A 15,630-nucleotide genomic window follows, 5' to 3' on the forward strand; every position below is an offset into this window, starting at 1 on the left:
AAAGCTTTTATTGTCAATAGAGTAGGAGATTTTTCCTTACTGATTGGTATTTTGCTCATTTACTATACGTTTGGTTCTCTGGAGTTTCGCTATATATTTGATACTATTGAGATCCTTGGAAGTCAAAAAATTAAAGCATTCTGTTGTGAATTTAATGTGATGCATATAATATGCATATTACTTTTTATTGGTTGCATGGGTAAATCTGCCCAGTTAGGTTTACATATATGGCTGCCGGATGCAATGGAGGGGCCAACTCCTGTTTCTGCACTGATTCATGCAGCAACTATGGTTACGGCTGGTATTTTCTTAATAGCTAAATGTTCCCCTTTGTTTGAGCTATCCAATGTAGCACGAGAGATGATAGTAATAATTGGTATGCTTACTGCTATTTTTGCAGCAACAGTTGCAATCGCTCAAGATGATATAAAGAAGATTATTGCATACTCAACATGCAGTCAACTTGGCTATATGTTTATAGCGTGCGGTCTTTCCGCTTATAATATTGCTATCTTTCACTTAATGACTCATGCTTTTTTCAAAGCACTATTGTTCCTAGGAGCAGGTAATGTAATCCACGCAACACACCACGAGCAGAATATCCAGAAAATGGGGGGATGTTGGAAAAAGATTCCTTATACTTACATTTTAATGTGGGTAGGTTCTCTTGCATTATCTGGAATATTTCCATTTGCAGGCTTTTATTCAAAAGACCTAATAATTGAGCATGCTTATGGATCAGATATATTTGCTTTTATAGTCAGTTTGATAGTTGCATTCTTCACGTCATTTTACTCGTGGAGATTACTACTTCTTGTATTTCATGGCAAAAAAAGAAATAACTTAAGCGTACATGAAGCACCCAAGATTATGCTTATACCACTTATTATTCTTGTTTTTGGGTCGCTGTTTTCTGGAATATGGGGAGCAAATATTTTGAATATAACTAGTGAAATATTTTGGAAATCAAGTTTAGTAGTCGCTGAAGAGCATCTAATCAGTAATTACTTTATCAAGTTAATGCCAACTTTTGTGAGCTTAAGTGGAATAATATGTGCGTACCTTGTTTATTACTTTAAGTTTATAAGGCAAATTGAAAGTGAGTTTCTGTTAAAATTTTTGCGAAATAAATGGTATTTTGATGAGATATATGAATTTGCTGTAGTTGTACCTGTAAGATTTATTTCTAAAGTTCTATGGCAAAATGACGTAAAAGTTATTGATTCCTTTGGGCCAAACGGTATTGTTAAATTGGTTAATAACTGTTCCAAAGATTCTGTGAAGTTACAAACTGGTTATATATTTGATTATGCACTCATCATGTTTGTGACCTTAATAGTAAGTGCTTTATATATTATTGGAATGAAATAAAAGTGTTGTTGTTCAGTATATTTCTGCTCCCGTTGATAGGAGCTTTAGTTTTGTCTTTAGTGAAGGTTGACTATAAGCACACAATAAGTCTAGCCTTTGCTACGTCACCATTCGTGCTCAGCATTGTTGCTTTAGTTTGCTTTGATTATAATAACCCAGATTTTCAGTTTGTAAGCTACCCAATAAAAGGAATTGCACTGGGAATAGATGGAATATCTTTACTTTTTCTCTTGCTTACAACTTTTCTTTTTGTAATTTGCATAGCCTACAATTGCAAAATGGATTACGTAAATTTAAAAGCGTACATGGCATTGCTCCTGCTGCTTGAAAGTTTCATAATTGGTTTTTTTATTTCTTTAAATGCAATAAGTTTTTACGTATTTTTCGAAGCTGTTTTAATACCGATGTTTTTCATTATTGGTATTTGGGGTGGAAGAGAAAAAATATATGCAACATTTAAATTGTTTCTCTATACACTCACTGGGTCCTTACTATTCTTGCTTGGATTAATATACATTTACAAGAATTTTGGAACATTTGATATGCTGGAGTTGACTAAGCGAGTGCCGGCTCTTGATCCTAAAATACAGGTAGCCATATGGCTTGCGTTCTTTATATCCTTTGCAATAAAAATTCCGATGTTTCCTTTTCATACCTGGCTTCCTGATGCGCACGTACAGTCTCCAACTGCTGGGTCAGTTATTTTGGCAGGAATACTCATAAAAATGGGAGGCTATGGATTCATTAGATTTTCCATTCCTATGCTTCCTGCAGCTAGCATGCACTTTTCAGGTATGGTAGTTCTGCTCAGCATTATCGCTGTGATCTATACTTCTCTGGTTGCATTTGCACAAAAAGATATCAAGAAATTAATAGCATATTCTTCAATAGCTCACATGGGCATTGTTACTGCTGGGCTTTTTTCATTTCAGGAAGAAGGAGTTATTGGTGCAATGTTTCAAATGATCAGTCATGGTTTAATTTCCCCTGCACTATTCTTATGTGTTGGTATGCTATATGCCAGAACNATTAAAAAATATAGCGGCATAGCAAACATAATGCCGAAGTTTGCTTTTATGTTCATTTTATTTTCAATGGCCTCTATAGGCTTACCAGGAACATCAGGTTTTATAGGTGAATTTTTATCTATGTTGGGAATGTTTAAAAGCATAAAATTCATTACGGGATTCATAGCGCTAGGCACTATTTTAAGTGCAATTTATATGTTAAGCTTATGTAGAAGGATAATATGGGGAATAGGTTGCTGTAACTTAAATGGTGACTTAAACAAAATTGAGTTGTGCATTTTAACTTTACTGGCAGTATTTGTTATTTTACTCGGAATTTATCCAACGTTTGTACTGAACTATTTAAAGCTGTATACCAGTAATTTACTAATTGGATGTAATGTGCTATGAATTATTCTCACTATATACAGATACTACCTGAAGTTTTCTATATTATCTCTTCATTAGTTTTATTGCTGCTGGGTATCGTGCTCAATCGCCGCTTCGTCAACTTACTAGTTCTTGGCTGTACATTTATAACACTCATCATTTTGATTAATACTATAAACAATAATCAGGTGTTTCTATTTAATTCATTGTTGATATTGAATGATTACACCAGAGCAGCGCAATGGCTTATACTTGCCACAGGTGTAGCAATACTATTGTTATTTAATTTGTCAAAATATGACTATAAATATGAATTTTCCATACTGATCTCCTTTGCATTGTTTGGCATGATAACTTTAGTGTCAGCAAATAGTTTGATTTCTTTTTACTTGGCATTTGAATTGATGAGTATATCGCTATATATACTTGCATGCTTTAATCGTGATTCACTTTATTCATGCGAAGCAGGTGTGAAATACTTTACACTTGGTGCATTAGCTTCTTGTATTATGCTCTACGGAATGTCTTTGCTTTATGGGTATACAGAACAAACTAATTTCTCTGAATTGAGTTTATTTTTACAGAATAAGCAAGTCACATATGGTGTGATTTTTGGTTTAGTATTCATTTTTATTGGCCTATGCTTCAAGCTAGCCGTTGTGCCTTTCCACATGTGGGCTCCTGATGTATATCAAGGTGCTCCAACTATTGTAACTGCATTTTTTTCCACGGCACCCAAAGTTGCACTTATAACGTTTCTAGTGCGATTTATGAATGAAGTGTTGATAAACACAAGTATAATGAAATACGTGCAACCCATCTTTTTATACGTCTCGGCATTATCTGTACTCATCTCGGCTTTAGGTGCTTTGCGTCAATACAATCTAAAAAGACTGTTTGCCTATAGTGCAATTGGTCATGTAGGATACATGTTTGCTGCACTTTCTACCTTTCAGGAGGAAGGAATGAACAGTGCTTTAATTTATTTATTAATATATATAATGACAAATATAGGAATATTTGCGTGTTTGATACAAATGGATGATGATAGTTGTGATATCTCAAACTTGTCTGGCATTGGTACAAAACAACCGTTTTTAGCATGCAATTTATCTATACTGCTGCTTTCAATGTCTGGAATACCACCATTTGCAGGCTTTATTGCTAAATTCTTTGTATTCACAAGTTTAATAAATTCAGGATCTATAATGCTATCCCTGATTCTCGTGGTTGCAAGTGTGATATCATGTTACTATTATTTAAATATCGTGAAGGTGATGTACTTTGATAAAGGCAGCAATAGTACAACTATCGGCTGCAATAAGGGTCTGCTTTTTATTATAGTAGCAACGTCATTAGCGAACATTATAATTTTCTTTATAGGGATAAAAAGCCTTTACTCTTCACACATTCCTCTTTAGTTTTTCATTAGATTTCTGATATTCGCTTGCGTTCCTCATCAAATTGAAGTAGTTTATAACACTCTAGGTGCAATGCAGTGGTAACGGTAGTTGATCTAGTTATAATAACCTACATAGGGCATTAAAAACCAGCTTGTTTACTTCGTTTTATAGACGGTTCACAACTTAAATCTTCACTTTTTCTTTTTTTCGTTACAGATAATGCATCAACCGATAGCTCTACTAAAGTTTTAGGACTACAAGTTGCAGCACCTTTTGATAAAGCCTCTTGTATTGCTTTTTCAACAACAATGTTTGCACGTGATGTTACTCTTTCGTAATCTTTAGGCAACACTTTTGTGTTTTCTTCAAATCGCTGCTTTCTTACTGCAAGCTCTTTTATATTTTCAATTATTTTATCAGGTATAATATTAAAAATACTACTATTACGATTAACGCCACTCTTGTCTGCTCCATAAAGTGCAAGAAGCCTAGCATGCTCAAATTTTTTGCATTCTAAAGCTATTTCCAGTGCAGTTTCTCCATTGTTGTTCACTCTGTTATTAATACCATCTTTCCCATGAAAAATTGATTCTACTAGTAGGAGTATTAACATCCGTTTGCTACCTTCTTGAGCAGCTAAGTGTAAAGTATTATAACCTGATATTCCACTAGGAGCATAAATATTTGCTCCACTTTTTAATAAAAACTCTACTATTTCATAATGTTTGAAAAAAACTGAGTAATATAAAGGTGTCAATCCATACTTATCATAATGATTAATATCCGCACCTTCTTTTATCGCATTTCTTACTGCTTCTAGATTACCCTTTTCACACGAATCAATTAGTTTTTGGTTTAAGGTTTTGTTATCTAAGCTCATGCTTTGCTTTTAAATATATTAGTTGATTACTTAGTGTTTTAATTGAAAGATTAATAAAATCTTATTTGAATAACAAAATAAAAATATTAAAACCCTTTCCTTTAGCAACAGTTTTTGCTAGAATTAAGCTGTTTTAAATCTTTGTGTATACAGTGCTAATAAGTGATAGAGTAAAAAAAATTTTAAGCTACTACGAAAGTGATAATCCAGGAACGCGGGCAAATCTTACTCGGATTTTAATGCATGGAAAGCTTGGTAATACTGGCAGGCTGGTGATTCTTCCTGTTGATCAAGGATTTGAACATGGGCCAATAAAAAGCTTTGAAGTTAATCCTGATGCTTATGATCCATGTTATCACTTTCAGCTCGCAGTTGATGCTGGAGTGAGTGCTTATGCAGCGCCACTTGGTATGATTGAAGCTGGTGCTTCAACTTATGCGGGTATGCTGCCACTTATTTTGAAACTTAATAGCTCTAACTCTCTACACTCCAAAAATTTAACGTCCGATCAAGCAATCACCGCTTCTGTAAAGGATGCCTTACGTTTAGGATGTGTTGCTGTAGGGTTTACCATATACCCTGGATCTGCAAAATGTTTTGATATGATAGAAGAAGCACGTGAAATTATCGCAGAAGCAAAGTCTTATGGGCTTGCCGCAGTGCTGTGGTCTTACCCACGTGGTGAAGGAATCTCCAAAGAAGGAGAAACCGCTATGGATATTATTGCTTATGCTGCGCACATGGCAGCCTTACTAGGTGCTCACATAATAAAGGTAAAGCTTCCTACTCAACATCTAGAGAAGGAGAAGATCAATAACATAGATTCTTTATCGCAAAGGATTGCCTATATTAAGAAAGCTTGTTTTGCAGGCAGAAGAGTGGTAGTCTTTTCTGGTGGTGAGTCAAAATCAATAGATGATATACTTAATGAAGCAAAAGAGATTAAACAAGGCGGTGGAAATGGATCAATAATTGGACGCAATACTTTTCAGCGCAAAAAAGAAGAGGCACTATCTATGCTAGAAAGCATAGTAGGCATTTACGCACAATAAAAATGGCTGGGTGGCAGAGTGGTTTATGCGGAGGACTGCAAATCCTTTTATACCGGTTCAATTCCGGTCCCGGCCTCTTATAGTAGTATTTACAGCATAAATAATGCTGTAGGAGGCTACCAGTTGTGTGGTATCTAGCACCACTTTAGCTTGCCCCAATAAATTCTTTGTGCATATTTTCTCTACTTCCATTTCGTAACCGAAAAAGCCCTAAGTTTTACTCCATTCATAGTTGGGGGTATTGCTATCTACAAAGTTTTTATTGTGTAGAAAAGATAAAGCATTACAATAATCTAGAGTTAGGAAATAAAATCAAGATGCAAGATGACGATGATAAAATAAAAAATGCAGAAGAAAAGAATGGCATACTTGGATGGATAGAGTACAGGCTGCCTATATTTTCTTTTCTAAAACATATTGCTTCTTATCAAGTACCAAAAAACTTAAATTACGCCTGGAATTTTGGCTCTTTGGCTGGTATAGCACTGATTTTACAGATAATCACGGGTATAGTTCTTGCTATGCACTATACTCCACATGTTGACCACGCTTTTAATAGCGTAGAACGTATAATGCGCGACGTAAGTTATGGGTGGTTGATACGTTATACTCATGCTGTAGGAGCATCGCTTTTTTTCATAGTAGTGTATGCTCACATAATGCGAGGTCTCTATTATGGATCTTATAAAAAACCAAGGGAGATGGTGTGGTTTGTCGGTATATTCATATTTTTTGCAATGATGGCTACTGCCTTTATGGGATATGTTCTTCCTTGGGGGCAAATGAGTTTTTGGGGAGCAACAGTTATAACCCAGCTTTTCTCAGCAATACCAATTGTAGGTAACAAAATAGTTATATGGTTATGGGGCGGATTTTCTGTTGAGAACCCTACGCTTAATCGCTTTTTTGCACTGCATTATTTATTGCCATTTATTATAATTGCTCTAGCAATGCTACATGTTATTGCCCTGCATAGATTTGGCTCTGGCAATCCAAGTGGAGTAGAAATAAAATCGAGCAAGGATACCATTCCTCTCTACCCTTACTATATTGTTAAAGATTGCATAACTTTTGGCTTGTTCCTTATAGTTTTGTTTGCTTTTGTTTTTTATGCTCCTAATTACCTTGGGCACTCTGATAATTACATAGAGGCTGATCCTATGACAACTCCAATGCACATAGTGCCAGAGTGGTACTTTCTGCCTTTTTATGCAATGCTCCGTTCGATTCCAAATAAGTTAATAGGAGTAGTAACCATGTTTGCTTCTATTTTTGTTTGGTTTTTACTGCCATGGCTTGATAAATCAAAAGTGAGGAGTGGTGCCTATCGTCCGGTATTTAAAGTATTTTTCTGGATTTTTGCAGTCAACTTTTTTCTCCTTGGTTGGCTTGGAGGACAAGAAGTAAAGGAACCTTATATTACGCTCAGCAGGTTCTCTACTCTCTATTATTTTACGTATTTTGCAATTATCCTACCATTGCTTAGCAAGTATGAAAAACCAAAAATGTTACCAAAAACCTTAAGTGATACTGTGTCGGAGATGAAGTAATGTTAGTAAGACTTATACTTGGTATGTTATTTTTTGCTAACTTTGCGTTTGCTGAAGAATTTAAACCGTTACCAAATAAAAAAATAGATTGGAAATTTTCAGGTATCACTGGGTATTTCGATAGGGAATCTATTCAGCGTGGTTACAAGGTATATAAAGAAGTTTGTGCTGCTTGTCACTCAATGAATAGAATAGCATTCCGTAATTTAAAAGATGTTGGTTTTTCTGAAGAGGAGGTTAAGCAAATTGCAGCTTCTTACCAAATAAAAGATGGCCCTAATGATTTAGGTGAAATGTTTGAAAGATCTGGAAAACCTTCAGACTATTTCGTAGCTCCTTTTGGCTCAAAAGAAGCAGCCGCAGCCTCTAACAATGGTGCAGTACCACCAGATTTGTCGCTGATCATTAAAGCGAGACATGATGGTGCTGATTACGTTTATTCGCTGTTAACGGGCTATCAAGGCAGTGAACAGGACGAGAGTGGCTTATACATTAATCCTTATTTTGCAACAGGTAAATTAGCTATGGCACCACCACTATCTGAAGGATTAGTGGAGTATAGTGGAAATAGGCAGGCTACAGTTGAAAATATGGTATATGATGTAGTAAACTTCCTGCATTGGGCTGCAGAACCAGAGCTAGAGCATCGTCACAAGTTAGGCCTGAAAGTTATGACATACTTTATGTTTTTAACAGTGTTTTTTGTGTTGACTAATAAGAGAGTTTGGAGCAGTCTCTACAAGAAAAAACGTTAGGTTTATGTTTATAACTTTTGAAGGGATAGACGGATCTGGCAAAACAACTCAATCTAGATTACTTGCGGATTATTTTAAGGAAATCTACGGTAAAGAAAGTGTGGTTTTGACTCGAGAACCTGGTGGTACTGATTTTGCAGAAAAAATCAGGGAAGTACTACTAGTAAGTAGTATCGATCCCGTTTCCGAACTTCTGTTACTTGTTTCAATGAGATATGAGCATATAAAGAAAGTTATATCGCCAGCTCTTGCAAATGGAAGGATTATAATTTGTGATCGGTTTATTGACTCAACCATTGCTTATCAAGGATACGGGTCTGGTGTTGACTTAGGGTTAATTAAGAAATTACATGATTTATTTGAAATAAAATATCCGGATATTACTTTTATTCTAGATGTAGATGTTAACATTGGAATAGAAAGAGTAAAGAACCAGAATAAATACGAGAAAATGGACGTTGATTTTTATAATAAGGTCAGAAGGGGTTTTCAAGAAATAGCTATAGCAAATCCTGAACGATGCTACACTATCACTGAGGTTCAAAAAAAAGATGAAGCACAGGTATACAACGAAATTATTAAGTATTTAAACTCACAGTTGATTTTCCCAGAAAGAGGCAAGTATTAAGGCTATTTTTTTATTCATTGTAATGTATATTTTCGCTGTGTGTTCTGCACTATATTTACTGTAGAAATTTTCTTTCATTGAAGTTTCATAAGAGTAATATATACTTTATTAATTATGTAATAAAGGTGAATACAAAGGAAGTGACAATATATACTGATGGTGCATGTTCAGGTAATCCAGGTGATGGAGGATGGGCGGCTGTGATATTATATAGAGATCAAAGAAAGGACATTTACGGTAGAGAAAAAAACACTACAAATAATCAAATGGAATTGATGGCAGTAATTAATGGCCTCAAAGCATTAAAAACTTCTTGTACTGTTAATCTTTACACAGATAGTCTTTACATCAAAAAAGGAATAACAGAATGGATAAATAAATGGAAAACAAATGGATGGAAAACAAGTAATAAAAAACCAGTAAAAAATATGGAGCTTTGGAAAGAGTTAGATAACATAGCTTCACAACATCGTATTAATTGGGAGTGGGTTAAAGCTCACAATGGTAATAAATATAATGAGGAAGCTGATACCTTAGCAAGAAAAGCAATTGGTAATGCTTAAAAAGATTATCATACTTTTACTTGTAATTTTATTCGGCTTTTTCCTGTATTTAAAAAGCAAGGATTCCATAGAGATCAATGTCAGTTACATCAATTTCTATATAAAGAACAAAATTTCTAGCGGTTCACATGTGAATATACGCAATACTTTGTTTGTCTGGAAAAAAGAGAGTAAAGATCCGTGTTTAATGATCAAAGATTTGATAATAGAGAACCATAATGTAACCATCAAAATTCCCAAGCTTGTTGTCTATTTTGAGTTCAGTTCCTTATTTAGGGCTCGAACAAACTTTTCTAGAGTCTTGACCAATAATGTATCTATGTACATTAACAAGAAAACTAACCTTAAAGATGTAGATTTTAACTTAAGGGATTCACTAGGTATGGTATGGGATTCGTTTTTTAGTTTAAGTGAGAACGCAAAAATTGAGGTCACTAATGTGATAATACACAAAAATATAGAAGATGAGTTTTACATCGATAAGTTGTACATTACTAAGAAAAGAAATTTATATATTAACATCCATACACAAAGTGACAAAAGAATATTAGATAACCTGTCCGTAGTAGTGAAGAACCGCAATGATTTATTGATTATAAATGGAGAGTTTTATAACTTAAAGTTAGGTGAAGATGCAAATCTTAACGGTAATTTTTCAGTAAAGATTAATAAAAAGAACGAAGTTTTGAATGGAGATATATATATATTAAGTGCAGACAAAAACTCAACGACATTAAGGGATGTGAATATAAAACTTGTGTACCACGATCAATTACTCAGCGTAAAAAACTTTCACTTTAATTTAAAAGATATGTATCTCTCTTTAGTTGGCAAAATGAATTTTGGTACGAATCACGCTTTACTTAGAGTAAATATCAGTAAATTCTCTGCAAAAGATGTATGTGCTTACATGCCTGATAGTGCTGCTAAGTTTAAAGATTGGTATTGTAGTAACATTGATGGGGATATTGTAAACACAGTTATAGATTTTAGTGGTAAGGTAAATGAAAGCAATTTATCAAATGTCAAAATTACTGCTGATATAGAAAATGGTAGTGTGAAATTCGACGATGATTTTGTGCCGGTAGAAAAATTAAATGGCAATTTAAAGCTGAAGAACGGGAACCTTGAGATTACTGTAGACAATGCTAAATTTCAAAACTTTGCTATCAATGGTGGCAATATTAACATTAACTCACTTGAAAGAGAAGATGCAGTGTTGGTTATTCATGGGCAAGCTACAAGTAATGCATATGGCCTATATGAACCTGTTAAATTCAAATTAGATAAAGTTCTGACGATTGAGAAAGATAAAATTAATGGTACTGCAGAGTCTAAATTCAGTTTCCAGGTTTTTAATTTAACTAATGATAAAAAAGCAGATTTTTTAGCTGATTTTAATGTTAAAATTAATAATTTAACCACTTATGATGCAAATATTGATAAGTATGATATCAAACTTAAATTTGGCCGCGATTTTATTGATTTAAGTGGCAGTGGTATAGTGAATAATAAGCAGTTGCTGCTTAATTTTAAAGAGCATGATAAACATTATACCTGCGAGTTCAATGGAGATTTACCAGCCCAGATCTTTGGAAATATGGTGGGCTATGTAGGTGTAGACGTAAAATCAGTAATCAACCCAGATGATACGGGATTTATAAACGGAAATGTAGATTTGTCAGAGTTAAGCTTAAGTTCAAACTACTTAGGGTGGAACAATCATTTTGAAGATCACAATAAGGTCCAGTTTTCTGTAGCACTTGAGGGTAGTAACAAATTGTTGATAAATAGATTAGATGTGACGGGAAATAATTTAAATATTAAGCTGAATGGAAGGGTAGAAGATGGAAATTTACGTTTAGATTCTACGAATTTTGATCTGCCCGATAATGATTTTAATATAACAATTGAGTCAAGTAAGGAAAAGAGCGTTGTAATAATTTATGGTGAAAAAATTAACTTGAGTAATATTCCAGAATGGCTTGCCGGAAGTAATGGTGGTCCAGGAAAAAGTATAGAGGTGAAAATGGACATTGATAATGTCATTATGCAGAATGGTATTACTATACATAATGCCGAGCTAAATTTAATCTGCACTCAGGGCGATTGTAATGGGAGCGGATTTACAGGGAAGTTTTCGCAGGACAACAGCAATATACGGGCGAAATATAGTGAAATAGGATTAGAAATTTATGCAGATAATGCAGGGATATTTTTACGTTCTCTAGGCATTAATCAGTCTGTGAAAAATGGAAAAATGTCTTTTTATCTATCTTCTGAAAGGGAAGAGGGGGAACGTTACGGTATGATATCTATTAGCGATTTCTATGTTAAAGATGCGCCATTATTGACCACTTTGCTCTCAATGTCATCACTTCCTGGTATTGTGAATGCTCTTAACAAAGAAGGTATACACTTTTATAAATGTAATATACCTTTTTCGTACAATGATAATACTATTGAAATTGAAGAGTCCTGGATTGAAGGGGCAGAATTGGGTATTACAACCAGTGGCAAATTGAGTATTCAAGATCGTAAATTTCAGGTTAAAGGGCAAGTAATACCAGCATATTCCGTTAATAAGTTTATTTTTAAAATACCCATAATTGGAAAACTTCTAACGGGTGGAAAAAGTAGGGGAATAGTTGCAATAGATTATAAGGCTAGTGGGGACGATAAAAATAGCAATGTATTTGTTGATTTTATATCTTCATTAACTCCAAGCGTGCTAAAGAGGGTATTGGGAATTTTTGATCATATTATGATCAGAACTAGCCAAAAACTAAAATTATCATAATAAGCTTTTACAAATAGTAAACTATTACTTAAAAATAGATATAACGTCAGTCAATACATATCACGGTAAGAAAAAATCAATATATTTGCTATAAATTTTTGTATTGATATGTGGAAGAGTCATGGAAACTTATGTAGGAAAAGAAAGAAGAATAGCGAATATAGTTGCTCAACATTGGAGTGATATAAAAGGCCAAAATAGAGAATGGCCAAGAAGAGAGGAGATAGATACCTCAGAAATAATGGAGTCGTGGCAGCATTGCTTTATAATTCAAGTCAGGAATCAAAGCTATATTTGTGAAGCTGTGGGAGAAAAGGCAACTGAGTTTTACGGTTTTGAAAGGAACATGCGCATTGATAATCGATACACAATTGATGCGCCGTTTTTACGGCTGTATAAAATAGATGCGGTACTTGAAAAATTTGATACAGTAGTAGAAAATGGATGTCCAATTACTGAGCAAGAAGAGAGTGAAAGCATTAAAATAAGACAGGTATTATTACCGTTAGGTGATAAAAATGGCATTAGTCATATACTTGGTGTAATTACTTTTAAGCTTCTTTAAAGCATGTAATTTTTAATTTGATTATTTAATAAAACTACTTATACTACTAGTTAGTTGCGTGCTTAAGATATGAAAAAAATAAAATTGAAAACTAAATCTTCTGTCAAAAAACGCTTTAAGCTTACTGCGACCGGTAAGGTTATTGCTACCCAGTCTGGGAAAAGACATGGAATGATTAAAAGAAGTAAGTCTAATATTCGTAATCAACGTGGTACAGCGATTCTTGGTAAGTCTGATTCACGTATAGTGAAACTTTATATACCTTATGGTCTTTAAAAAATGGAGGTAAAATAGGATGGCTAGGGTTAAACGTGGAGTTACTACTCATGCACGTCACAAAAAAATATTGAAGTTAGCAAAAGGGTACAGGGGACGTGCGAAAAATTGTTACAGAATTGCATTACAACGAGTTGAAAAAGCACTTCAATACGCTTATAGAGATAGAAGAACTCGTAAACGTGATTTCCGTAGCTTGTGGATAGTGCGTATTAACGCTGCAGTAAGGGAACATGGGGTTACTTATGGTAAGTTTATTCATGGTCTCAAGCTTGCTGGAATTAATTTAAATAGAAAAATTCTTGCTGAAATGGCTGTGAATTACAAAGATGATTTTGCTAAACTAGTTAAAACTGTCAGTGAAAAACTGGTAGCATGAAAATAATTTTCATGGGGTCGCCCGAGTTTGCGGTTATCCCATTGAAGTTATTGTTGAGTTCAGAGCATGAAATAGTTACAGCTTATACAAAATCTCCTAAGCCTGCGAATCGAGGAAAAAAGCTAACAAAAACGCCAGTGCATATTCTTGCTGAAGCTAATGATATAGAAATACATACTCCTAATTCTTTCAGATCCTCAGAGGAGCAAGAAAAGTTTAGAAGTTTTGTGCCTGATGTTGCAGTTGTTGCTGCGTATGGGTTGATACTTCCACAAGAAATTTTAGATATTCCAAAGTATGGATGTATAAATATTCATCCTTCATTACTGCCTAGGTGGCGTGGTGCAGCTCCAATACAACATACAATTTTAGCTGGTGATCAGGAAACTGGTATAAGTATAATGCAGGTTAGTGAAGGATTAGATTCAGGCCCTATTTTACAGCAAGAAAAGTTTTTAGTAGAAAAAAATGACAATTGTAAGACGTTACATGATAAGTTATCCAAATTAGGAGGTGACTTACTATTAAAGGTACTGGATAAAATTGAAGAGCAGGTTCCTGTTGAGCAAAATGATGACCAAGCTTGCTATGCTGATAAGATTAAGGATTTTAAGATTTATGCAAATGACACCTGTGAAATGGCTTATAGAAAAGTTAAAGCCTTCTACCCCAAAGCATTTATCATGACAGAAAATAAACGCGTAAGAATACTCGATGCTGATTTTGAAATGTGCGCAGTTTTAGACTCAGAGCAAGGTCAGTTAATAAATAATAGCATGAATATCAAATTTAAGGATGGAATTCTATTTCCTAAAATTGTGCAAGTAGAAGGCAGAAATCCATGCAACATTGAAGATTTTATCCGTGGTTTCAAGATAGGGGAATTTATAGAATAATATTTGCAAATTATTAAATATTTTTATAATTTTTATATATCGTATTCTAATTTGTGGCTATGAATTTTGTTATTGCAACCTTTTATCACTTTACAGAGCTTTCTAATTACTATGACATGAAAAACGAAATAAAAATAACATGTGATAGTCTGGAAATAAAGGGTACCATACTTCTCGCAGAAGAGGGTGTAAATGCAACCATCTCTGGTACAAGAGATGCGATCAATAATGTGTTTGGTTTTTTGCATTCTGATCATCGGCTAGAAGATCTAACATGGAAAGAAAGCTATGCAACATATCAGCCTTTTAGTAAGATGAAAGTAAGGTTAAAAAAGGAAATAGTCAATTTAGGTGTAGGTGACCTTGATATCTCTCTCAAGGGTAAATACATTGAACCAGAGCACTGGGATGATTTCATTTCTCAGCCTAATGTTTTAGTGGTTGATACAAGAAATGAGTATGAAGTGAAACTTGGCAAATTTAAAAATGCAATAGATCCAAAAACTCAGTGTTTTCGCGATTTTCCCCAATGGGCAGAGTCGTTTTCTGGAGATAAAGATCTAAAAGTTGCTATGTATTGCACTGGTGGAATTAGATGTGAAAAATCTACAGCTTACATGAAAAGTATTGGATTTAAGGATGTTTATCATCTTAAAGGTGGTATACTTTCCTATCTTGAAAAGAATGAAGGTAAAGATAATATGTGGGAAGGTGAGTGTTTTGTCTTTGATGACAGAGTTGCTGTCAATAATTCGCTAATTCCAAGTGATAAGATAAAATGTATACACTGCTCAAATCAGGTTTCTACAGACGAGCTCAAGTCTGTTCCGCGTGGTCAAGTGGTTTGTTTTGATTGTAAATCTAAAAGTGACTCAGCTCGGCGTTGTATATTGAAACATAAATACTTATGAAATTAGCTATTATTACGCATAATTATACTATACAATGATATTAAGTAAGTTATGACTGTAGATTTTAATCAATATATTTTAAATAATAATATTTCATCTGTCGCAAGAGAAGACTTTAACACATCTGACTTAGTACAGTTTTTACAAAATAATAAACTTCTTTCAAAATTGGTAAATGAAAAAAGTTAGTGTAAAATAATATGT

The 15,630-nt window shown here is 34.1% G+C and overlaps 2 protein-coding genes, 1 non-coding gene and 1 pseudogene across 3 annotated transcripts in view; all 4 read left to right on the forward strand.

Annotated features, from left to right (window-relative positions):
• The window catches only part of LOC108364872 (probable fructose-bisphosphate aldolase class 1), an 8,920-nt gene extending 2,817 nt beyond the window's left edge, over window positions 1–6,103 (forward strand). Inside the window, exon 2 of the mRNA XM_017618740.1 lies at window positions 5,417–6,103. Within this exon, the coding sequence (XP_017474229.1) occupies window positions 5,417–6,103 (687 nt within the window). The remainder of the gene's footprint in view (window positions 1–5,416) is intronic.
• A 4-nt stretch (window positions 6,104–6,107) lies between these two features.
• TRNAC-GCA (transfer RNA cysteine (anticodon GCA)) lies at window positions 6,108–6,179 on the forward strand. Its single transcript has one exon. It is a non-coding gene; the product is annotated as a tRNA-Cys (tRNA).
• A 241-nt stretch (window positions 6,180–6,420) lies between these two features.
• On the forward strand, window positions 6,421–7,653 carry LOC108364873 (cytochrome b-like). Its single transcript, XM_017618742.1, has one exon. It carries the CDS (start codon window positions 6,421–6,423, stop codon window positions 7,651–7,653), a length of 1,233 nt encoding a protein of 410 aa, XP_017474231.1.
• A 182-nt stretch (window positions 7,654–7,835) lies between these two features.
• Window positions 7,836–8,408, forward strand: LOC108364874 (cytochrome c1, heme protein, mitochondrial pseudogene; annotated as a pseudogene).
• Window positions 8,409–15,630: the final 7,222 nt, after the last annotated feature.

The sequence above is a fragment of the Rhagoletis zephyria genome, unplaced genomic scaffold (genome assembly GCF_001687245.7).
Source record: "Rhagoletis zephyria isolate East Lansing unplaced genomic scaffold, Rhagoletis_zephyria_1.1 Rzeph_scaffold_01695, whole genome shotgun sequence".
Classification (NCBI taxonomy): domain Eukaryota; kingdom Metazoa; phylum Arthropoda; class Insecta; order Diptera; family Tephritidae; genus Rhagoletis; species Rhagoletis zephyria.